General features: G+C 40.8%; 1 protein-coding gene across 5 annotated transcripts in view; it reads right to left on the bottom strand.

The window, feature by feature from the left end:
* Window positions 1–26,985, bottom strand: part of STXBP5 (syntaxin binding protein 5) — a 207,713-nt gene that overhangs the window by 147,920 nt on the left and 32,808 nt on the right. For all 5 annotated transcript variants that reach the window (XM_090041024.1, XM_090041030.1, XM_090041038.1 and 2 more), the window contains exons 3-4: window positions 5,592–5,673; window positions 4,057–4,157 (exon numbers count right to left, since the gene is read on the bottom strand). In XM_090041024.1, coding sequence (XP_089897150.1) covers window positions 4,057–4,157; window positions 5,592–5,673 — 183 coding nt within the window. The remainder of the gene's footprint in view (window positions 1–4,056; window positions 4,158–5,591; window positions 5,674–26,985) is intronic.

The raw sequence follows: 26,985 nt of genomic DNA, 5'->3' as shown, positions 1-26,985 counted from the left end.
CAACCCTAGGTTGTATCTTCCACTAATAGACACTGGACTGTAAACTATGTGGAGCTTAACGTTTCAGAGTTGCGGGCTGGATGCTTGCACCCCAGATGCATTATGGGCCCACCACTTCCCTCCAGTAGGGAATGTTTGGGGTGTGGGGGGGGGGAAGGGAGGGAAGGAGTGCTTTATTCCCATGAGTGAGGTCCATGACATGCTGTTTGTAGCCAAGTTGTCTCTCTGCTGGAATAGGATGTGTTCTGTCCCTAGAAAATCACCTGCTACGCCTTGAAGTTAGAGAAAGGTGCCAAAACACTTTCTTGGGAGACAAAGATGGGTTATAGCCTCAAAACGTCAGCTTCTCTTTGCAGGGCTCCACCATCCCGATAACCAGCCCTAACCACACTAGATGTGATGTTTTTCCTCCATCAGACCAAGGATTTGGGTTCCTGTCTTATGGACTCTTTTACTGAGGGTACTCCCCTAGGCTGGCTGCTTGCCCCATTCTTCCCTGCACAGGTCTGAAGTCAGCCTCACCTTAGCTCTAATCCCACCCTTAACCTTCAGTCAGGATGGCCTTGCCCCTCACTGGGGTGTAATCTTGTCCTTGTCTCTCTGATCCCTCTAGGTTCCCAAAGGGGTTATCTTCACCCCCTGGGGTTGGACTCACCGCCCCAGAAGGCTTCTCCGCTTTGTCACTGGTTCCCACCAGGTAAATCAGGCACTGGGATTCTTCTCCAAGCCCCAGGGTTGGCCCCTGCTCACCTCGGTTCTCACTGTCCTCTCTGCTTCTTCCCTCCTTTATTTTCTCAGGATCAATACTGACTGCACTGTGTCCCTTTAAATTTCCCCTCTTGGACTAGCTGTACTGGCCATGGCAGCACGCGATCTGCTGCCTCCCCGGCTTCCCAGCTGTTTCCTCTCCAAGTCTTCAGCGCATCTCCTTCTCACTGGCTGCATCTCTCTCCTGACTCGGCTTCAACCAAAGCAGCCCTTGATCTGCTGCAGCCTCAGCTATTCCCCTTGATAAGCTGGAGTGTGGTGTCCTTCCTGCCCAGGCCTGCCACAGGGTTCACCTTTTGTCCAGGTTCTCCCCCAGTAAGTTTCTTTTCTTTGTTTCCCCCAGCATTCTCATGACAGGGTGTTTCAGTCACCCTGTCACACCCTGCCATTGGGAAGACGGGAGGAAGAAAGTGAGCCAAAGAGTAAACACGACTTGCCACAGGGATGGGGAAAGGAAGAGAGCAGGGAGAGGACTTCAGAGGGGATCAGCAGCATGGCACAGAGCAAAGAAAAGGGTATGCTGGGTCAAGCTGCTTGCTGCTGATCCCGTGGGCCAGAGGCAGAATCTGATCACTTTGGGAGTTGGATCTGGCCTGTGGACTGTAGGCTGAGCACCCCTAATCTACATCACGATAAACAATTCTATCTAATATTTATCACAGAATCACTGAGAAGTAGGGCTGAAAGGGACCTCCATAGGTCATGCAGACCAACCCCCTGCCTGAGGCAAATCCATCCGTATCCTGTCTAACCTCTTAGCAAAACAACAACCCTGGCACAGCAACAAGACATAACCCCCTAACCTGCCAAAGGTAAAAGCAGAGGGACCATAGTAGTCAATGTCCTGCTGCTATAAAGGCTGTTAATATACGCTCAAAATATCCCAGAAAGAGGGCCATGCCACCAACTACAGAAGGCGGCAGAATCTCCCACACTCCATTCACCAAATCTGACCATAGGCAAAATTTCTTCCTGCCCCCAAATACACTGATTTGTCTGACCCTGAGCAGAGGGACAAGCCCCTTTAGCAAGGAAATTCCAGCTTTAAGTCCCAGCAGGAGAACTGGCACACCCCAGTCTTGACTGTAGCCAACACCCAATGCCTCTGAAGGCTTAAAAACCCCCAAACCATGACACATACAGCAGCAGCAAGGGGGGAGAGGAGGAGGGAAATTTCCTCCCATATAGTAATCAGCAACAGTTATATTCAAGTCTCAAGTCATTCAGTGCTTATGGTTCAGGGGACCCTGGAGAAGACAGGACAACTTTCCTATAGCTAAAACAGATTTTTTGTTAATTTACACTGTATAATACAGCACAAATCCTGCATTTTTTTTTTTACACATTAAATTCCCTGTGATTTCAATTAGTTTTTAAGTGTGCAAGAACATAGAATACTGCCTTGGGCTTGTATAATTATGGTGAGCCAAGGTACTTAATACCTTAACATTTCAATCATGTTGTTAATACATTAAAATCAGTGGATACAATGGATACAGTTGTCCAATCTAATTATCCTGTGGTGGAGTCACAGTTTGTACTTTATTTTATTTTATAAAACTAGCCAAAAAGAAAACTGACCGTTTTCCAAGGGCCACATAAATTATCCCATGATCAATAAGTATGCACCATGCCAAATTTATGTAAAGTTCTGAAATAAATGCTAGAGTATTTGAATAAGTTCTTGAAGAAATGTGATGCCAGGAGGGATGATGCATGATTATGAATTTAGAAAATAAAGGAACAAATTAACTTTGTACACAAAAAATCTGCAACCTGCTAGAGAGCCACCATTATCAGCTGTAAGCTCTAACATGCTTCCACCTTGTTTAAATTCACAAATTAAATGCCAAATGTCTTTAAAAATAACCCAAACTATAATGGATTCACATACATTTATCCTAGTGATACTATAGTTAATATTCACAACCCATAATACCATCATTAAATCCTTTAACTGTCTCTTGAGTCTAGCATTTGAATTGTTTTAATGTGTTGAGATATTGACTTTGTTAGGATTCTGAATATAAAGTTAAGTAGGGATAAATAAAGCAGTGATATTACAATTTGTGTTTATTTTTACTTTTTAGCTAAAGGATGAGACATCAGGCTTCAAATCTTAGCTACAAGAAACAAGCAGGATTATGCAATACCCCCATTCTGTCACCATGGCAAAGAAACACACCTGGCTCTTTACATGCCTGAGTGCCCAGTAAGTCACTTGGGTCTTTTCTTATGCTCCTAAAGATCCTCTGTTAATGCCCAGAACTTATCCTATCTTGGCAGGGATGTTTGGGATTTGCAAACTAGGTGTCTCTATGTCTAGGCCCTCCTAGAGCCTAATCAGAGGACAGGTAAACACAAACAACTGCACTAACTTCAAAAAAAAAAAAGACAAAAAACACACATAAACAGACACAGAGACACAGCAGCTATGGCCACCTTCATTAAAAATATGGCCAGAGAAAAAAGTGTTAATGTCCTTTTCTCATGAGACTCTGATGATCAGAGTACCCCCAATTCCATAAGGTTTCAAACTATGATGCTCAGTGCTTGCCTACATTAAACAGCTTCTGCCACTAGGACTATGCCAACACAGATATATCGAGAGTGAAGAGTGCCCAAGTGACGAGGCAGTATTTACCAACAAACTTTTTCTTCTCATTACAGTTTTTTGCTACATAACAGTTTCAAATTACATAGATTTAACTGACAAAAGCCATTTTCAGTCAACATAACTGCTTCTACATTATGAGCTTTACAAAAACTGCTACATTTTTCATTCCACTGTGTCAGCAGACTTGTGTAATGTAAATTAATCCTTAATTCCTCACAGCTACACACAGGCACTTAAATCCAGTATAAATCACTTGGCTCAACCATAGGCACACTTTACCACAGCATTCCCACTGGGTTGGCTCTTGCGAATCCCATTCTTTTGTACCTAACTCACCCTACGATTGTTCAAAAAGAACTTGGGTGCCTAAGTCAATGTTGGAAATTCCACGCCAGGAGCTAGATGCCTAAAAGTTGGGTCAGTGATTTTGCTTAGGGTTAAAAAGTCCAAATCCCTTTGTTTCATGATAATCAGTTATTCAAAAGCTGGATTCACAAACGACTTAACAGAAGACCAAAATATTCATCCACTTAAGTTTAGGCAAGCAATATTTGAAATAGTTTGTTGAATATTAATAAATCTGTTCTTTAAAAACATATACATGCATACATATATCTGACAACACCCCCCAATACAAACATATACATATGTGATTATAATCCACTTCTTACCTTTCTCGGTTAAATTTAAGGGAATGTAGTATAGCAGGTCTCTTTTGACGCAAGTTCCATAGGTGTAGGGTATCATCAGCCAAGGCACTCACAAGAGCTCCCTTTTTAAAAACAAAAAATTAATAAGTGTAATTACATATCTAGCTATAGTTCAAGTCTGTTATAACTTGGGTAATAACTAGTTTCCACAGACTTGCTTCTAAGTAATATGAATAAAGTAAATTTATAAAAGCAGCAGATCTGACCAGATAATTTAATTAAAATGTTTTGCATATGAATATTTATTTATATGTTCAATTAAGTTAGTTACGTGCTTTGCAACCATTCAACCTGAAGGTTGAGATAGGAAGTTTATTCTAATGCTTAAAGGAACATTCAACTTTAAAAAACTTACTTTAAAAAAGTAAATGATAAATTAACAAAAACACAAATGACTATTACTTATTATGAACATATTAAGGCACTGGATCATAGTATATAAAACACATGATGTGAGATTCTTTGATACAAAGAATACCTAATTACATAAATAGTTCCATATTGCTTCCTTGAAAACGAAACAGCCTTTGAAGAACGATTAAGTAAGCCTTTAAAAAATAGATTAATTTACTACTTCCTTTTGTGAAATAACTTTTAAAATCCTGAAATATTTGTAAATATCCCAAGTAGCAGATCTGGCATAATGGCAAAGGGGATGCAGAAGTAGCAGCAAGCTCACTGGAGCATGAGTCTAGCATCCAAAACCAGAACTTTCACTGGCAAACCAGTGGCAAAGAAGGGTACAAATCCACTGCTGCACCACCCCAAGACCTCTCTAAATCTCTCTTATATTTGTCATGTTACACCACTATCTTAAGGAAAAAAATATTTTTGCCCTACAGTCCAAAACTGAATATTCTTAGAACTCGTAACCAAGAGTTCTGCCTAGAAACATCTACTTCTCAACTTATACCTCACTTTCCTATATTTAAGAGCCAACAGAAAGTAGTATTTCTTTTTCTCCATTTGATTTCTGCACGTGACAATATTTGAGTTAGTGTTTCTATCTGCATAGGCTATTCAAAACTGGAGAGAAAAAAATTAACTGTATAACTATAAAAATTAGGACGGTGTCCCAGGAGTAGGTATAGTATCCCAACTGATCACTTTTTAAAATTACTCTACCACTCAAAGTGATACGAAGCCTTTATAATTAACATTTCCTGCTATTCAACTAGCAACCAATTCATATTAAAAATGCTCTTGTACGTTTAACCATTTCCTTTCAGAAAATTAACACTATTATAATCTCTGTTATAGAACACACAGACAAAACTGGTTTTAGTAGTAACTCACCAGAGGTGCCTTATTTTTAACCTGGAACCAAATAGTATTACAAGTATGGCACCATGTTCTAGTAACCAAATTAAAAAGCAATACATATTCTCACATGTACTTTAAACTAGACTTTTCTTTAAGTGAAAAGAAACAGAATTGAGGAAATTATGCAAATTATTCTGCCTTACAGTAGAGATTTAAGTTTTTTTTTTACTAACCTCGTTAATCAGGAACTGGAGTTGGATTACTGCAGCTCCGCTGTCATGTTGGCAGTAGCATTCAACTCCTGGCCGACCGAAACTGACATTAGTGGCATTAAGGAATAATGTTTGTGTAAAACATAACAGAGTAGATAAATATAGACTTAAAATAGTGCACAGGTCTTAATTAGCTTTGAAATTCAAAGATTAGATTTGAATTTCTATTCCAAATTTAATGAATTTGACAACATATTAATAACCAAAAAGTTTGAAAATGATATGCCCATTTGAAAATGCAGATCCCCCCACTTCTTTTTTTACTTCCTGATTCTTTTTTTCAGGTGGGGGGGGGGGGAAGAGTCATTCTGACTATCCTAATAAGAAGCAAAAACAATTAGTTAAACTTTTCACAAATTCAGATAAGGCAATCTAGGAAAGGGGCAAAGGAAGAAGTCATTCCAAAGGACTTATCTCCCCATTTCTGAGGAAAATGTTAGGAACACTTGTGTTCGACAGATACCTGAAGGGCCTGCTGGCTAGCAGGCATGATGTACACCCTGGACTCTAAGCTATAAGATGGGAAACTCAACTGGCTTTTCTTTCCTTGAGTAATAAAAATAATTCCTTTTAATGCCCTGGACAGCTGAAGGACATTTATTTTATTTATTAGCTAACTCCACTATCGGTTTTACAGCTATAGATGAAGGAAGAAGCTGCAGCAGCACAACTGGACAGAAAAAAACAGGACAAAGATGCAGGGCAATATTGAAATTAGCATTGTAAAGGACGACATGAGTATTCCTTCAGAGTCTATACATTCACCAGAAAAGTTCTGATTATTCTATTAAGTCTCAGAGGTAGAAAAATAAACATGAAGACACTTTAGTGAAAAGAACTTATTCCCGGAGGGGATGAGGACTGCCTCTGGTACTAGATAAGTGTTGCTCCCAGCTCCAACACCTCGCGGGAAAATACTGAACTGCCTTTCTTGCCATCCCAGGACTGAGACTGAAAAAAAAAAAATCAGTTGATTTTTATCCTCAGTCCTGGGATCTCACCAAAGCCAATTCAAAACTCTGGTACAGCACTGCTATCTATATCTAGATTGTAGTACCACACCAGAGTCTTGAACCAGCTCCACTGTGGTCCTAGCACTGATCTGGTATGATCAATGTTTAGATCATAGTAAGCACTAATGTACAAATGCTTAGAAAACTATAAGCCTATTAAGGCTTACTACGATCTAAATAAAACACATGCTTAGCGTAATATGTTCAAAAGCCTCAGGGTCTTGTTAACATGCTTAGAAGCTATGTAGTCTGAGCAACGAGTCATTTAACTTCTCCATAAGCTCCACTGTGATCCAGATCAGAGCTATGAGGGTGTCTAAATCCTCAGGGGGCCTATTCTGTTCGGTCACAGAGGCATGCCTAACTCACCTCAACAGCACTGACTCCAGTAAGTGTACCACCTACCATTACTTTTACTTAAAAACACAGAACAATAGTCTAGCCATAAGACCACTCAAAGGAGCAGGGGACCTAGATTTTATGTCTTGCTTGGCTTGGGGGTATTCAAACTCTTATTTCTCACTTACTAATAGAGACCTGTAACCACCAATCTATAAAACAATCTGGGTGGGGTATCCTGTGGGGAAGTGGGTTACTAGGCAGAAGTACAAAAAAACCACAGGACCAGAAAAAATATTAACAAGAAGGAAGATGCTTCTGTAGCCTCATGATTAGTACATACAGCAAGGGGAAGAAAAACCTGAGTTCTAATCAATGCTGCCAGGGTTATTTTTGGAGGTTTTTCCCTGTAACCACTGACTGTCTAATGTAAAATGTGTAAAACAGTCCAAGGAATAAAAACCTGAAGAGTTACCTACTGTGCAACTGACCAGATGCCTAAACTATAGAGCAACAGAAGTTCAGACATATTACCCAGCCTAGTATTTCCTACTGGCTAGCTCAGCATCTCAATCACCTTCAGAAGTGCTAAGCATTCTCTACTGACTTTAGAGCAAGGTTCTCAACCTTTTTCTTACCAGGACCCATTTGCAAAGATCGATGGTTTGTCCTGACCTACAACCCCCTGGCCCTGCTAGTGTCCAACCTACAGTGCCTCACCCTGTCTTCCCTCCCACAGCATCAGTCCTTGGCTAACAGGCCACCTTCCCCCAGAGGTAGCTGGCAGCTCCCCCCACCACTCCCCATCCCCTCCACACATGCACACATCACCACCCCTACCCCGGCAGTTCCCAAGCCCTGGCCCTCAAACCCCTGCTCCCCATACACTTACCTTCATCCGGTGCTGGGGCTGCCTCCAACAACACTGACTAGGTTACATGTTGGCCAAGCCCCTAGCAGCCCCCTGCAGGCTGGAACACTGCCAGCCTGAGAAGGGAGATCAATGCATTCATGTGTTTTTCTGACATTTGCTTGCAACCCTCTGAAATATTTTTGTGACCCACTTTTGGGTCACAACCCACAGATTGAAAAACGCTGCTCTAGAAGAAGCCTGCTTATCTAACCTAATACAGACGCCCAACATTGCATAAAGAGCATCTTTTGTGTAGGCATGGTAAAGCTGAAAAGGAGGTGTCCACAAGGCCATTTTCAACATAACCAATAGCTGAAAGAGTAGATCTAAAAATGGGCAACTATGATGATTGAAGGCATGGAAATAATTCCATCTATAAAAAGAAGAGAATAAAATACTGGACAGAAGGTAAATCTGCTTATGATCCTTGAAATACCCACAGGAAATAGAAAAAAAGGCACTATTTAATATAAGAAACTGCCCCCTTACTGCCTCCCCTATCACCTGACCCCTACCATTGCTTGCCCTGCTGTGTGAATGAATTTAAGACAATCCCCCAATAATTTAAGACAATCCCCCAATAATCAGATTCTTCTATACATGGAAAAATTATAACATATTTATAAATATTTCCCATGTATAGAATCTAATTACTGGGGGAAGGGGGGTCATCTTAAATTTAGGGTAGTCTTGGATTCAGGTAAATACAATACAGGTACAACTCATCTGAGCCAGTACATCAATCCCTATATTCCCATTTTATCTGATTAGAGGATTCAAACAATAACACGTTAAATGTCCCATTAAAGTTACTTACTTTGAGTCTGTTACAGAAACATGTACTACAGTAAGATAAAAATGTTTATTTTGGGTTTTTTTCTTGTTCTTGTGCAACTTTTCTCCCCGTTTTTTTACAATAGACTTGTCATATTCCCACCATCCTAGTATCTTCATGCTACTCCCAATTGTACGACAAACACATTTACCTACAATCTCAAAATGCAAATGTTTGAAGGAATAGCCAAGAGGTAGGTAGGCATTTCATAAATAATCATATGGAATGTTTGCTAGCACAGTTGATATATTTTATTCCTTGCAGCAGAAAATACCTCATCCATCTTTTCAATGAATCACAATTAAATGGTCTGTCAGATTCCAACATACTCTTAAATACTGAACTGCATTTGCAGGACAATCTTTTAGTAACAAAGAGACAAAAAGAGGAATTTAGCTACCAGATTAAAAGCTCCTCAGTAGCAACCATCCATAATGATAGGTCTTTTAGAGACGACAATATTTCCCTTTTCCTTAAATGGCTAAGTGCTCACAAGACGTTGTATTGAGAAACAATGCTTTTATAGTATTTTTCTTCTTAAAAATCACTCTAAATCAGGAGTTATCAACCTTTTTTTATTCTATGTACCCCCAGAGGCCGGGGGGGGGGGGAAGGGGAGGGAAGGTGGCACATTGTCAGACACTGTGCAGGGATGGTGCGTGGGTGAGCAGGGACAGAGTGCCGCAGCCTTCCAATAACAGGGCTGCAGCAGGGAAGCTCACCAGGTTGGGGTGAGGGCAGTGGCGCCCCTCTGCAAGGTAGGGAAGCTCAACAGACAGGCTGCTCAACTGCAGCAGCTGCCGAATGTGAGCTCCCCTACCCCACAGAGGGGCACTGCTACCCTCACCTTGCCCTGGCCCTGCTTCTGGGAGGTGGCAGTGTTCTGTCCCTGCATGCCCACGCGTACCCCCTAGGACCAGTCCAAGTATCCCCAGGGGTATGTGTACCCCCAGTTGACAACCCCTGCTCTAAATCAATCAGTATTACACTACAGGTATTACACTTAGTGACCTCTAGCTTACAATTTAACACTGTCTGATAGCAGGGAAGGCAGGGTGGTTGCTAACTTGTTCAGAGGCATGACCTTTTATAGACAGGAACCTACTCCATCTGATGCTCATTGGATTAAAGAGAACTCAGAGTTTCTCTTAATAATAAAGAGTTTCTGCTGCCTGTTTTCAGACTATGACAAGTTACCACTTCTGTCTTCACTTTGCCCAATTAAAAAAAAAAAAAATCATATTCTTTGAGGAGCTAGTATCATCATGATTTTAAATTCAGTAGCAGAGTGGACCTCATTTCAGGACAGTGACTTCTGCAGATTCAAGCCAAACAAACTGTGAATCACTATTCCAGTTTGACTTCTGACTTGCTATTTAAAATATCAACCTTCCATCCTTACTAATCATGCACCAGTCCAGGGTCTTCAACAACTCCTCAGAACTAAACCGCTAGAAAAGAAAGACAAAATTACAGTGTCTTCCTTTAGCAATAGGCCCTGTGATTGAAATACCAGACAGACTTCAGCTTGCTGGTATTGATTCTGCAGCATTCATCATTCTCATTATGGACTGAGTTCTCAAGAAAGGCAATATAAGTGTGGAACAGAAGAATCGAAAACCTGTCCAACATGTAGTAAATTCTTTGCACTATTTCAATGTTGTACGTGATTCGCTAATGCCTGGTTCATACAGGGTGAAAATCTTTAGCTTAAGGTCGCAAATGTCTGTGCCAACATGGTGAAGACCCATAGATCAAACCCTGCTGTTGACTCAAGACTTATGGAAATCATTACAGTTAAATGCAATAGGAATTATTTTTATCTTGAGAACCAAAAATCTAAAAGATTAAAAAAAAATCTAAAAGCCTGCATTAAAACGTTGAAAAACTATACAGACAAACAGTAAATGCAAAAAATAAGACAGAAGCAAGGTTTGCTTGGATACGTGGGAGGTGAGCTTTTGGGCACAAAGTACTCTTCCTCATGATAAGCCTGCTAGTACAAACTCAGTGTATGTGCACAAACAGAACCATGATCAAGGCAAGATCATATACTATTGTATCCTCTATACATAATGGATGGTGGTGGTAGAGAAGTGGTCTTTTGGTTCAATAGGAAGAGCAGTAAAATGAAACCTCTAAAAAATAGAGTAAATCCAGACTACATTATATACATAAACGTATGTGCGTGTGCACATACACACATGTTTTTTAATCTTTCTAAAAGGAAGTATGAAGAGCTATTTTTAATATTCACTACTGAACAAGTTGGATAAAGCAAGGAATACCCTCTGAAGCTACAACATTCAATTCTGGTTTTGGAATTATTGCGCTCTGTGCCGCATTTCCTAAGTTCCAAGCAACAATGAAACAAATAACTGCAAAAGGTTTTTTCCAGCACTGCTATTAGTTCAAACACCCTCATAATGAATATCAAATAAACAGTGAAACAGACTATTTCCCAGCTCCACAAAGAATTGCAATTATTTTAGTTTTACAGGTTGTAATGGTTCTATTCTTTTAGCCCTCCACTCTCACCAATTACCTTAACTTGATATTCTTGTAAGTCAGAGCTTCTCTTATAAAAAAATAATTTTTCCACTACCAGGAGACTAGCAGTAACAGGAAAGTAATAACAAGAGAAGAAAAATTAATACAAATGTTTTAAGTGAAACATTCAACATTTCGTAGTCCAGTGTAAAAATTTATAATACAGTGGTAATTTTATCAAAGGGCAGTACATCTCAGTTCCTTAAAATAAGGTATTTATTTTCAAAAGCAATTTTACAACTCAGAATATATACTAGAAAGAAAAAAAATGCAGTTACCATTTTAATGTACTCAATATAAAACTTAGAAGGAACTAGCCAGCGCTTTGAGCATTCTGCAGTACTACACTGAATTCCTGTGCACCTACGAAGAAACTGCACTTAGAAAGTGAAACATACAAATGTAAATTATGTGTACTGCTGGTTCAAGTAAAAAATGGAGCCAGTATTTTAAGAGGGATGAAAACAGACTTCTAGCATCAGAACTGCAGGAGGTATCACCTGGTTAATCACGCTTCCTATCCAAATTTGAAGCCAGTGGGGTGCAACAAAGATCAGCAGGAAGAATTGTACTAACAGTATGGGAATTGAACTTTAAAAGCTTTTAAAATACTACCATTACAGAAAGTGCAGAAACTTTCTAGTATTTTAGGTTACTACCTGCTTCAGTACATACTAACGTTGTCTTGACCCTGTTCTCTGGCTGAGTGGCCTGTGCCTTGCGTGCCAGGCCTAGAAGGTTGTGAGTTCAAGGCTGTGAGGGTCTACAGCCTGGGGGTGGTGCCAGTCATTCACCACCAGTGGTGGCTGTGTGACAGTGTTCCTGCCTACCACATGGGACATCTGGATTCAAGTCCCAGCTGAGGTGACTTGGGGTGAGTGAGATAACAGGAAGCAAATCTTAGGACCTGGTGATGGTCTATAAACTCACTAGGGGGGGACCAGAAGGGTTTGGGAGAGACCTTGTTTCCCCTAGTGCCCCCTGGCATAACAAGGAATAATGTCCACAAGTTGTTGGAGAATAGGTTTAGATCAGACATCTGTTAGGGCAGCTAGGAGCTGGAACCAACTTCCAAGGGAAGTGGTGCTGGCTCCTACCCTGGGGAGTCTTTAAGAAGAGGCTTGATGCCTACCTGGCTGGAGTAATTTGAGCCCAGTTCTTCTCCTGCCCAGGCTGGGGAATCAGACTTGAAGATCTACAAGGTCCCTTCCAACCCAACTTCTATGATTCTATGAAAACTTGAATTCATTTGTTTCTTTCTGCTAAACTAAGTGATGTAAGATGTAATGAACAGATGTTGAAGAAAACAGCACCCTCTACAATATGCCAGCTTTGATTTACACCAGGGGTGGGAAATTATTCCAGCACGTGGGCCACACAGGGAGTTCTCTTGAGGTGTTCAGGTGTCACAGCTCTTCTTTCCCCCCACCTCCATGTAACAACTACATTACCAACAGTTTATGCTTACCGATTTTTAAAGATTTAACTTTACAAGAAATAGTAGGAAAAATCCTTATACATCATTATAAAATGCAATACTAACCAAGCCTCTAATTCTTTTTAAACCTGCAAGTATTTTTCCTTAAACTGTTTTACATAACCTGTACAAAGATAAACTAAAACCTAAAAAATATAATTCTACTCTGTATGCCAAACAGTATTTCCACTTATTAAATTGTTTTATGAGTTAATTTCCAGAACATATTATTAAATCTATATTTGTTTTGCTACCTAATATATGAGTGATTTAATTACTTGTTACTATATACTATAAAATATTTGGCATGATGGAAGTATCAACTTACTTTTCAGGAATTAATATTCTTTCTAAGTAAAACACTTGGGTTAATATTTGAAGTTTATTTCCAAAGGTATCCTTTGGAGAACTCATTCTTTACATAAGAATGATTTGTACAGAACAGGCACAATTCAAAGTGCTGGTTTTGACCTATAAAGCCCCAAATGGTCTAGGTCCTACATTATGTCCTCTCAATCCAAGGTGCCATCAGTATGGCTAATGAACTTGGAAATAATATGTGGGAGATAGTTATCGATAGTTACTCCTCAACACTTGAACTCCCTGTCCCCTGAGCACCACCAGAACTTGAATCGGGACATCTTTTAGAAAAGCTGTAAGACCTTTTTTATTTTGGCAGGTATTTAGTAAGGAAGTCTGAGTTGACATATTATTTAGGGTTATAAGTCATTTCATCTCTTCTTATAAACTACTCTAAGCCTTTGTTGAGAATGGCAGCATATAAGCCTAATAAAACAAAATAATATAAAATAAATTTTTGCACTGACCACACATTTGTATAGGGCTGGCCACTGACTAGCTATTAATAGCCTAGATTCTTTGGTATTCGTTATGAAGTCACCTACCCATAAGCTAATATGCAAGTACTGCATTAGCCATTATAATAAATTCTGGATTTGTGGGGAGATGGAATCATGAAAAGAAATTAGGTATTAACTGAAATTTCAAAGGTCAGTTTACTTGCATCCTTTCTGCATTCACTTGAACTATGGTTTATATCCATGAATGAACAGAGAAGTAAGGTTTGAATCCTTGTACACAAGGAATCCTAGGAATTAATGTTAAAATTTCCCACAAATGTTTATCTGCACTTATATCAGTAACATTTCACATGGGACAGAATACTGTTTTACAATGCAGAAGAAGATTCCCCAAGCCCTTCACCAAAATCAGGCAAAACCAATGTAAGTTATCTTGCAAGGACTGATCCGCATCCTTTAAAATTTGTACTGTATGTATAAGTACAATTACTTCGAGGAAAAGAAGAAAAGGAGTTTTGTTTTGTTTTTATAAAATTATGCTTCAGGCAAGTAAAAAAAGGGGATAGACTTTGTAATGTTTTTACTTATCTGCTTATCTACTCTGAGGACAAAAAATCTGAGCAGCAGCAAAAATTTGACATGCCTTTGCACCCTCAATATCACAGAATTCAGTATTTTAAAAAAACAAACAAACCCAACTTTGCAACATCTAACACCACCACTTGTGAAGGAAAAAGCAGCTTCAATTGTTATTAACTTAAATGGTTTACAATCTTTTTCCACTGCCGGCTTCAGTAAGTCAATTTCTTTGGTTTACATAAAGAAACTTTTTATTGTGTAAAATTTGATGCAATCATAAAAATACATAGTTCACAAAAAAGCTACATGACAAAATGCCAATTTAGTAAAATGAAGTACATATATTTTTTAAATTAACATTGTCTATCACACTCTAGCTCTATTCCTCTTGTACTTGCACGTCATGGTATGGACACAAGTACAAATGAAGCCCTTTTCAGAAGGGGAACATTTCAAAAGGGCAGCAGCTGTTATGCTCTAATTGGGCAAGTGTGACCAATCAGAGAAAATACATTCCAACGTTAATGTGCTCTGGTGTACGCACACTATAAAACACAGATGGCAAAGCAACATATCACATTTTAATAAAAGTTTTTTCTAACTTGCTACAGTTTAAATCTGTACCAGGTCTAATTCGGATGAAATATTCAAAGTGGACTGAGTGATGTAAATGAGCAACTGAAATAACCAACTAGAAATCCTTGTTTTAAATAACAGATTTTACTAGGTTTTTCCATTTGTACGTCAATTATTTTCTAATGCAGACACTTTCACCAATTAGTATAGTCATTAAAACATGTAGATTTGCAACCAAACAGAAACGTTACATTTCATTTGGCACATCTTTTTGCAACCTAGGAGAATATACTACAATTATAGCTTAAAGTATATTTCCAGTTCTAAAAAAACAGGATCCACCCACCACCCCTGTTGGAGGGGTGGGGGAAATATGATGGGGGGGGGTGTAGTGATATGTCAGCGTCCTGCCCCTGCCCATTCTGTTGCCCCACCCTCCCTCCCAGCCGTGCTGCTGTCCCTCACTCCCGAGCCGCAAACCTCTGGCCCTGCCAATGCCAATCACTCCCAACCCGCAGTACCTCATCCCGCTGGGACACACTGGTGCCCTTCACTCCCAACCCATAGTCCTCTGGTGCTGCCACTGCCCCGCAATCCTAGCCCACAGTCCCCCACCACCCTTCACTCCCAAGCCACAGCCTCTCCAGCCCTGCCAGTGCCCCTCGCTCCCAACCCACATCCCCCTGCTCCCCACCAGCCCTGTAGCATCTTCCAGCTACTCCATTCCTGCAAGTAAAGGCACTAGCCCCGGTGCTTCCAGCCCAGCCTCAACAGCTTCCCGCTGCCCCAGAAGGGTACCCCTACCCCCTTTTCCCACTGGAGAGGCAGGCACCTCCCCCTGCACCTCCTGCCGTACCCAGTGCCCGAACAGCTTCCTTCAGCACCAGCAGGCACCTGCTCTCCATCACACACCCATACCCTCCACATATACCTGTCACATGTACACACATGCCCCCACTCCCCGGACAGTCCCTAAGCCCTGGCCCAACAACACCCCCATAGGCCTACCAGGACTGCTCTCACCACCCTGCTTGGCAACATGCCAACCCCGTGCATGTGCATACATACACACATGGAACCCCCTGCATCCAATCTCCCTGCCCAGCCCCAAGCAGCTCCTTCCTAGGGCAAGCTGGGAAGTGCTGGGAAAAGCAGTAATGCTGAGCAGATTAAAATCCTAAACATTTGATCATATTTTTAAGAACTGCCCGGACAGTGATTCAAGGATCCAAAAAGCGGACAGGTCTGGGAAAACCTGGATGTACTGTAACTCTAAGTTAAATCATTATATAAAACATAATGTTTTCATATTCTTATTAACATCCCCAAAAACATAAAGGTAAAAATACTGACTTGTTAATTATCTAGTAAATAATACATTTTTTACTGTGTGTCAAGCAGGATAGTACAGAATAAACTGCTTAGGATGCCCGAGGTAAGCTGAGCAGCTATTTAAATTATACAAATGTTTTGTTAGATGATATTTTAATATTAAATGACATCAATTAAGACAATTTAAACATGCTGTCTAATTTGCGCAGGAACAGCCTGCTTTAAACTATCTGTACCTCATTAAGGCTCACTGGGCACTTACACACATGCTGGGAACCTGCTCCAACAAGCTGAAAATCCAGCACATCGGAGCAGACTCTATTAGGACTCGATTAATGGAGTCTGCTGGAGCATGTTATCTGATGCTGTCTGGCAGCCTTGTGCAGTACATGCATCAGTGGCACAGCGTGTCTTCACATGAAGAAAACTGTGGTGGTGCACTCTGAAATAAAACACGTTTGATGTGCTTTAATTCAAAGTGCACCACTGCCATCTTCTCAGCACAGGAATGTGCTGTGTCACTGATGTACGTGACACCCAGGGACTTTTAATTAGCATGGCTTGCTAATTAAAAGTGCCGGGCGCCATGTCAGGAATACATGTAAAAGTGTCCATTGTTACCAAGCTTCTGACAAAGCATTTTAAACCTTTTAGCTTCACAGCAATCCTCCAGAACTTCCTGAAATTTAACAGCACCCCAATGAAAAACACTAAACTAAAAAATACAACTGGTGGGCACAGAACCTCACTCTCACTGCCCTACTTTTTCTAACCTGCTACTTCTCCACCCCTGGTCTGTATCTGAAGAAGCAGGCAAGAATCCTGCCACCAAGGCTATATTTATGGCAACTTGCATGCTGACAACCAGAGCTATAAGAACCCATGTCCCCTCCTTTCTGTGGGATGAGCAGGGGTACAACCTGGGTTGAAAAGTGTAGGCCTGCACTTATGTCTGTCCATGTACAGGCAAACACATCAGAGCACATAGCTGGGAACACAGGGCAGCTGGATAAGGGATGCTGGGAGACAGGGAGCAGGCAGTTGTTTGCAGTATGCTGGGATACCCAGTGCCAGGCAGGAGTAGGAGCAGCAATCATTCTCTTCCTGGCATAAGGGCCAAGACCTGCACATCCTTGGAGGATTCCTGTGAAACCCTGAGGTGCCATGCCACCCCAGTTGAGAATCACTGCTCTAATATTTATTTGTTTTGCAACTGACAGGGCTTAATTAGCTTCACCCTGCTAGTAGCAAAGCACTGAAAGCTACAAATATGGGCTAAAGCATTAACCAAATCACAAGGTATGCTCTGGAGGTGTCAGAAGGGGGAGGGCCAGCACTAATTAGAACAGCTCTGAGAGCAGCTCTAATTAAAGTGCCACTGCATCTCGTATATCAGCATCCCCATGCTTAAAAATGACAGCTGGGGGTACTTAAACTCAAGCTCATTAGATGAGTTTCAGTTCAAGTGTCATGGCCACCGTTTTGAAATATGGGAATGCTGATACACGAGATGCAGGGGACTGTTGGAGCACTAATTGGCACACTTCAGCAGACTCAATTAATGGAGTCTGCCCCAGGGCATTGAAGGAGCCTCCGTGCTCCTGTATCAGCATCCCATGCTCTTTAGTTAACACACATTAAGAGAGGCTAATGCACATTTTCCTAGTAATTCACAGTGGAGGTACTAGATTTAATGCATGTTAACTAAAATGCATTAATGCACATGTAGATGCACCCCAAGTTCTGAGATACCCCAGGTCCTTCAAATTAAGAGCATCTCCCAAAAAGCCATTCACATTTAAATAGTAGATCTCAAACCCTTGCTTCCTTCTTTATTTGTGGGAAATTTCTAAGAGCCATAGATTCAATATTTAAATAAAAAACCCCACAAATTAAATATAGACTATGAATCCTAAATTCAGATTTCATTTTAACACTTAAAAACCTAATCTAAATAAAAAAAAATCAATTTAAAATATAGAACATACTCTTTTTGGAAATAATAATAAAAATATTTCATGCTCTCTCTCCATAAGCAATGACAATATAATTTTCCAATAAGTCTCTATATAAAATAGCATAGCATCTCACAATAAAACTCAAAGGACCCAAATCCTCGCAGTTATAAGCGCAAAATGCTATTGTTCTGATTTAGCAACACTTTGAACAAATAAGGTGACAAGATAAGATACAAGAGCATGAAAGTGAGACTATAAAAAGTTATTTATCCTAAAAATACTATGTCTTCAGCATGACAGTAGTTACAACCATGTGCTCTGTAGCTCCACAGTTAAAGCTAAGTTTACTTTTGCACTGAAAGCAGAGAAAACTACATCTTTTCCAAAATTACATAATCTTGCTTGGGTACGGAATTAATATTCTGAGAATTTACAACACAATCAATTTAGGAGTTACAGATAATTTATAACATTGATCCTTAAAATAATTTGAATCTGGTATCAAATCTTTTGCCCCATGATCTTAATAGCCAAACAAAAAACAAATTCTACCAACTTCCTCTGGGTACTAAACTGAAAGAAATACTGTGCAAAGGCCATGCTGAGTTTATTTTTAAAACACTAAAAGGCAATCTGCTGATTGATAGGCAATCGGTTACAAAAACAACAGCAAAAGAGGACTATTAGCCTCAGTGTTTTCTTCAAAAGTTACCCAACTCCATCAGAAAGGGGAAAACAAGGATGTATGTGTGCACACCTGGGAGGCACACCTGGGCCACAGGTTAGCGAGGATAGGGAGTTAGGGAGTTAGTTAGGGAGCTTCTGGAGGGGTTGGACATATTCAAGTCAGCCGGCCCAGATGATCTCCACCCTAGAGTTCTAAAGGAACTGGCCAAGGTCATTGCAAGTCCCCTGGCACAACTTTATGAGCACTCGTGGTGCTCTGGTGAGGTACTGGAGGACTGGAAGAGGGCCAACTTGGTCCCCATCTTCAAAAAAGGCAGGAAGGAGGACCCAGGAAACTATAGGCCAGTTAGTCTCACCTCAATCCTAGGCAAGCTGTTCGAGAAAATTATGCTGGCACACATCCAGGACGGGCCAGCAGGAGACTGCATGCATAGGGGCAACCAACACGGATTCATCACTGGCCGGTCCTGTCAGACCAACCTGGTGGCCTTTTACGATCAGATCACCAGATCATTAGATGCAGGGGCAGCAGTGGATTTAGTCTTCCTGGACTTCTGGAAGGCTTTCGACACTGTCTCTCACCCCATTCTCATTAAGAAACTGGGGGGCTGTGGCATAGACACCCACACAGTCAAATGGGTCGCCAACTGGCTGGAGGGCCGCACCCAGAGGGTGGTAGTAGATGTGTCCTTCTCAACCTGGAAGGACGTGGGCAGTGGGGTTCCGCAGGGCTCGGTCCTCGGGCCCGCACTGTTCAACATCTTCATCAGCGATTTGGATGAGGGGGTAAAAAGCACCCTGTTCAAATTTGCTGATGACACCAAGATGTGGGGGGGATATGGGTACACTGGAAGGATGAAACAGGCTACAATCAGACCTCGACAGGTTACAAGGGTGGGCGGACGAGAATAGGATGGGTTTCAACACAGACAAGTACAAGGTGATGCACCTCGGGAGGAACAACCGGCACCATACCTACAGGTTGGGGAACTCCCCTCTTATCAGCATGGAGGCGGAAAGGGATCTGGGGGTCATCATTGACTCCAAGATGAACATGGGCCGGCAGAGTGAAGAGGCAGTCAGGAAGGCCAACCGCACCTTGGCGTGCATCCACAGATGCATCTTGAGCAGGTCCAGGGAGGTGATCCTCCCCCTCTATGCAGCACTGGTCAGGCCACAGTTGGAGTACTGTGTCCAGTTCTGGGCACCGCACTTCAAGAGGGATGTGGACAGCATCGAGAGGGTCCAGAGGAGGGCCACTCGTATGATCAGAGGAGAACAGAGCAGGCCCTATGAGGACAGGCTGCGGGACCTGAGCCTGTTCAGCCTCCAAAATAGAAGGCTGACGGGGAATCTTGTGGCCTGTTATAAACTAGTCAGGGGGGATCAGCAGGCATTGGGGAAGTCACTGTTTCCCTCAGCACCGCCAGGAGTGACCAGGAATAACAGTCACAAGCTAGCAGAGGGTAGGTTTAGGTTAGATATCAGGAGGCGCTACTTCACATTCAGGGCGGCTAGGGTCTGGAACCAGCTTCCAAGAGAAGTGGTGCTGGCCCCTACCCTGGGGGTGTTTAAGAGGAGGTTAGATGAACATCTTGCTGGGGTCATTTGACCCCAGTATTCTTTCCTGCCAAGGCAGGGGGTCGGACTAGATGGTCTGCTCAGGTCCCTTCCGACCCTAGAAACTATGAAACTATGAAATACATATGTGAGCGCACCCTTCCCTCCCCTTCCCTTCCCCCACGAGCATCAAGTGAACACAGCGTGAGGTTGGAAGACTAAAGTTACTGGGTTGTCTGCATGCTAGAAAATGTACAGGACATTTTCTGTAGGAGGGAGAAACAGCTGCCAGCTACTTTGTACTGTTTTGCTCTGAAAAAGCAGCAGGAAACCAGTTTAACTAGACATTTTCAACCAGAGTGGCACAAAGGCAGCCAGAACAAACCAGGCTACAAATAAAAAAAATAAAATTAAAAAAACCCTCTGAAGATTTATTTGAATCTTTGTGTATTAAAACTTTGTTCCAATGTCTTATAACCACATAAGATCTACCATTTACTGGTCAGAACATAGATCCATCTTGCCCAGCATCCTGTCATACAGTGGGAGAGGGTGAATACCGAAAGGGAGGGTGAACAGGGTCTAAACCAGGGTTTTTTTCCTGTTCCTTTCCCACTTGCAGCCTCCAGCATTTAAGGTCCAGGAAGTTGATTCAAAGCCATAAACCCTACATCCGATGTTCTTGCTCATGGACAGAACAAAAAATCAAGGAACTTCACAGAAAAGCAGACAGTTTACTCCACAAAAGAATATTTTTCAATCCCAAAGGTAAGGCTATGCACTTACCTAGACCATGAAATTACATCTATTTAAAAATCATTTAACTATACAGTACTGTAGTACTAGCTACCCTGAAACTAGCGTTCTCCTCATTTTCAAGGGCAGCTCTGAAATAAATCGCAAGCCTCAAAAATGTTAGGAGCTACTCAGTTGGTTTAATTTTTTTTTTTTTTTTTTTTTTTTTTTTTTTAATACCAGGGGATTGACATGACAGCACTGTGGACTAAATGAGCACTGCTTACTACCCTGCCAGCACTGTGGCATTAGCAGCCCCAAAACCAACCAGATCCCCTCAATGTTAAGGCTTCTAATGGTTTCAGAGCTTCCATTAGAAACCTTGAAAATGAGGAAAACTAGTCAGTGGAGGGGTTGCTATAAGGAACACTGACAAAAATGGGGAGAGAGCAGCTGTGAAACCTACTAGCTACCCTCGTTCTCAAGGCTTCTAATAGCAGGCTTTTGACAGCTACTTTCCCCTTGTGTCATTCTGCTGCATTTAGAGAGAGTACAATTATCTACAAAATAGACGAAATAAACTGCAATGCACCTTCAAAGTTAATTGTATTCTAGTTGACAATAGCACTGAAAGATAGCCCTGAAGCATTTTTGAATTCAACCAATATGCAGAGAAAAGGATTGTGAACAACATTCTGGGCTGGCAACTGTATTATGCAGTTAAGCAAACTGCATTTAGATGGTATACATATAAATGTAATATACTGTATAAGCATTACAAACCAAGGGAATTTATGGCAAAGGTTACACTTAAAAGAAATCCAAATGTTAAAGCATGAAAACGCATGACCTAGCTGCCAAAACAATATTAACCAATCTTTCCAAGGACAATGGGAAAAGGGAAGGAAAATCAAAATGCATCTAACTTGTATAAAAGGTTTAAATGCCTTTATGATATATGTATTGTATATCAATGTAAAGAATTCAACATGGTGATGACTGTCATAGGACATTAATACTTCTGTCTTCAAAACAGGGTCCAAGTAGTGCATACTTAAATTTTCATTAGCCATACTAATTTTTTTTCCCCACAGGATGCCAGCTTCATTCGGTGCACAGGATAGGTGGTACTCAGTATGTTCTGTATCTCTTCTTCCTCCTGTTTAATATGTGGAGCTAGAGCTTATTACATGCACACCACCCAATTCTGTGTGAAGAAAGACGCATTAATTTCCTGAGGCAAGAATTATTGTAGGTGATATCTTTTATTGAACCAACTGCATGGTTGGGACAGACTCAGGCAAACTTTCAGGTATCACCATAGCCCCCTCAGGTTTCTAGGAGAGAAGAAGACTCTTGCATATTTCCTGGACCATTATGGCAACAACATCACCTTAATTTCTTGTGACAAACATCATCATAAACAGTTGTTATAAATGATTTATCTTTGCAATATTCAAGTAATATCAAACAGCATTGCCCTAAATATACAGGTGAAGAATTTGGACACAGGTTAAGGCCAAATTATCAAATGTACATTAATTTTCAATACCCAATACCACAATACTACATAACTGCAACAAATTGCAGATATGTCAGTGTTAAGTTTTCAACTTCATATATCCATCTGGTACACGCATACTATTTTGTTTCAGAAGCTTTGCTTCTTACTATAACCTTCATTTTGGTGTGTGAGCTTCATGGTGTATTGCAACTTATTTCATATTTTCAGCATCCATTTAATAGAAAGGCTTGACAAACTGTGTAAAGGTTTAGAAGACATGCCAGAACCATACATGACAGCAACCAAAATAGGACCTGTGGGTCATTCCCCCTTATCTCTGTCAGAAATACCCGACCCAACACACATTTAATTTTCTTTTCACAGATGCACTGCACAGTCAAGTCTCAGGATGACTCTGGGCCACCTAATACATCCAGGTCCTTCTCGTCACTCATTTCCAGCTTAATGATTCCCAGCTTATACTAGAGATCTTTGTTACTGGTCTCCACATGCACACATACATGCTTGGATTCCATATTGCTGAATTTCATCTAGTTCCCATTACTCAAGTCCTCAAGGTCATTCTGTTCTTTTTGCTGGATATTCTGATTCTACTGTATATTGGTGATTGTGGTACTAGTACATTTCAGACTGCTACTTTTTTGTGTTAAGTCATTAATAAAAAATTTTTTTTAAATGATCGCAAGACTAATCTTTGAGGAATTTCACTAGTACCCTTCCTACCACCTGATTCTCCCCTTCAACCAATTCCATCTGCACTATAATTCCCATACTAATCTTCACTGGCTCCATTTTCACTAGTAATTGCACATCTGGTACCACAATTTACAGAATTCCAAAGATTTACCTCATATCCTTTGCCTCAAAATCAGTTGTCTTACCAAAGAAAGCTATCAGGTTAGTTTGGCATGATCTACCTTCAATACCTTCTTTAGCAAAATACTAACTAACTTGCCATTTCTTACATTCCCTGACTTTAATTTATTCTTTGTTTCAACATTTATTCTAAAGCTTTACGTTCTAGTTCAGAGTAACAAGCCTTACTAGCCCTGATTGCCGCCCCACATACACACAGCTATTAAATATAGTATATGTAGAATATACTCTTTTCAATATAGCTACTAAATTTGCTGTCCTCTATATATGATACTACCCAGCAGAGTAGGGACACAGCAGGAGCCAGGCTGAAGCAGCAACCCACAGCTGCCATCGCAAATGCACAGCTGTTGGCAGCAGCTGCTTTTATTTCCTCACAAGCTCCAAGTCAGCGCCAAGGTGGTTGCCCCAATCACTCCTCCCTCTTATCCCATTTATGCCACCCTTAAATTGGTAAGATTTTTCTTCTAAATGCCTGCTAGCAAACTAGCAATTTCATGTATTATATCTTTTCAGATTCTAGGATGAAAATGCTCTGTGACTTGAGCACATCAAGTCATTTGAGTTTTGCTTCCCTTTTTGGTTAAGGAATGCAAATTTTCTTCACTGAACTTGACATTAACATTTTTCTCATTGATACCTAAAGCAAAACATTCATTTAGTTTTTACACCAAGTATCCTAATGTCCAATGTATCCGTCCTGCAGAGCAGCTCCACTTTTTATTGACATATCTGAAGATAAACTTTTGTTATTTACTGAAACAACCTTTGTTAAGATTTAGCTCAGCTCAACTTTTGGCAATTCAAAACTGTATCCCTACACTTCACTTCACTTCTACAACCTAGATTTCTTTGCTCATGAGACCTTTTCTAATCCTCCCCTCCCCCCCCAACCACCTTCCCATTTCTTGTACGCACTCTACTTTTTTCTAATATTCTTGAAGCAGTTATCCACACGCTCCCCTCAGTTAGGATCAGTAATCAAAAGCTGTGAAAGCAGCAGGAATCATTCGTCCCAGCCATAAAACATCTATACTACTCAGAGTATGTTGTATAACTCTCTTAGAACTCTACAAACCCCAAAATGTAATCATTCCTTTCTCCTAATGCAGAGTGAAATGGGTTGGAAAGAATGTGGTTAAGTGGACCCAAATCACTTCGAGAATTAATTTTAGACCAGGTTTCAGTATTACTCCATCAGTTCAGAAGGTACAGAGGAGTTTTGGTAAGAATATCTGAAGCCAATTCATCCTGTGGCCAAACCAATTGCTACCAAAACAATTTTTTTTTTTTTTTTTGGAGAGAAAGAGAGAGCGCTTCATACACTTCAGGATGATCTTGCCAAGTTCTTGCACTGGGAAAAATATAGGTATTAGGCCTTCGAGAAACTTGAATGCTGTCACATGAAGACAGATGAAGCAAATACATCAGTGGAGACATGCTGCCAAGTAGATGTTGATTAACTTTCAGTTAGCTCACTGTTTTAACAAGTGAGCTAAACTGTGGAACTAAACAAGGATCAGATATTTAGACCACACAGGCCCATTTAAAGAATTTCCATGTGGAATGTTAGTACCTTTCTCTCTCTCGTGGTTGACTTTCTGCATCCATGTGCTGACCTTGCAAAAAGCAGTCCTCTTCCCAAAAGGCATAATGGGTTGGGTGCCACAGCATTTCACACAACCGCAAACCAATTTCAGTGATATCTGAAAGTGGTTCAGATTGTTACGTGTCCACACCCTGTCCTACAACAATCTCTATTTAGTCCCGTGGGATACAAGATAGGAATAAGTCACAGTCTCACCTTTGAAAGCCATTTTGTGACAATTCTGTAGCTTATGGCACAAAACAGGAGGAAGGCTGATGAAAAAGCCTTTCAAATTTAGTTTCTCAGTTCACGTACCTGGTCTTTATTCTGGACTGAAAAGCAACACAAGCTACATTAATGCTGGGCATGCAGGAAAATGTTTAAAGTAATTTGACAGGACCGGATAGCAATTTTTACTACTTACTTCAAAGCAAAGGACAGCAAGACTGAAGTCTGCCATCATCCCTTTGCTGGACCCAATATACCCTTTGGGTACACTGTTGGCAATGAGTAGTTCTGGGATAACTTAATCTAAGACTTGAACAATCCTTGAGAGAAGATCTTTGAAGGACCTGAAATCATTATCAGCTGATGTCTGGAAGTAGGCAGCTTCTCCAGAGAAGGAGCACTCTGTTGTGGGAGACAGCAACTGAAGTTTCTCAAGCCAACTCCACTCTCTCATACTGGTGTGCCACCAGCGCTAACACCACTGCTGATTAAGATTTTCTACTTTTTTCTGGATGCATGCACTGGAGGGGTCTACAGCAGTGATACTGAGACCCTTTTAGAGGTCCTGTTCACTTGAACTAAAAGCAAAGTGTTTGGCTAACCACATTTACCAAAGATGTTTTCGACACCAGATTTGAAGTTATGTCTTCTAGAGGTCCATAGGCAACCATAATAAATTGCTGCAAGAGATTACTTGCATTTCTTGCCTTTCGAATGCAGAAAAAGAAACAGAAGATCAAGTGTCTGCCCAATTCTTACCACACTTTTAGAAATTATCCACATGGTGTTGATCATGTTCACACAGAGTTTACCAGCACCAACTACCCCAGTTTTCTTTTCCTGTTTTTCCTGTTTTCTATAGTGCTCTTCCTTTGTTTATTGCTCATAGAAACAGGCCTGGAAAAAAAGAAGAATTCTCTAAATATCAATTCCTAGAACAGCTCCTCTTCCCACAGCAAGAGAGAATGGAAGATGCATCATTCTGTCACACTTGAGAGAAAAAGCAGGATAATCAATAACTTTCGGGGTGGGTATAACAAAAGGCAAGAGGGAGGATAGCGGGTTTCAACTGACTAAGCCTGCAGAAGGTGACATCAAGATCGTGACCATACACAACAAGATATAAACCCCATACCTTTGCACAGGATATTTGTGCACTTTGAGGTGCATGACTCTAAAGATTCTGACTTACATGCTTGTTTATTTGCAATGAAACCATGCCATTCTAAATATCAAATTTAGTATAAATGCTCTATAGGCGACCCTTGCCATTCTCGTATCCCCCGCAAATGACGAAATCCACAAATAAGGCACTTCACTCGAACTCAGTGCCTCTGGCAGCTGGGGGTAGGGGGGGCACAGCTGCTCTGGCGACGGCCGTAGCTCGGCGGCAGCAGCTACTGCAAGCCTCCCAAGGAGCTCCTTTAAGTATATTTAAGAAGCAGGTTCACCATTTGTGAATATTTGAAACGATGAATGCCAAACCTACGAATAGTGAGGGTTTCCTGTATTAGGTTTCCAGAAATATTTTAGTATTTATATTTTTTAAATATATTATTCAAATACTGACAACGAACAATAAATGTAGAACAAGATTAAAATTACATCATTTATATGAGGGTTCCTAGCTTAAAGAAATTTCAAATTAGGATTTGAATCAAGTCAAACCATCCTGGTTTACTCTGCATCAAGAAAGAAAATATTATTAACCAAGGTAACTCTGATTCTACTGCCTGAGTGTCTTAAATAAAGGAGATATTACT

Source organism: Crocodylus siamensis, chromosome 1 (genome assembly GCF_052110815.1).
Source record: "Crocodylus siamensis isolate JL-2025a chromosome 1, ASM5211081v1, whole genome shotgun sequence".
NCBI lineage: Eukaryota > Metazoa > Chordata > Crocodylia > Crocodylidae > Crocodylus > Crocodylus siamensis.
Note: the sequence above shows the minus strand (reverse complement) of the source record. Positions and strands in the feature narration are given on the sequence as shown.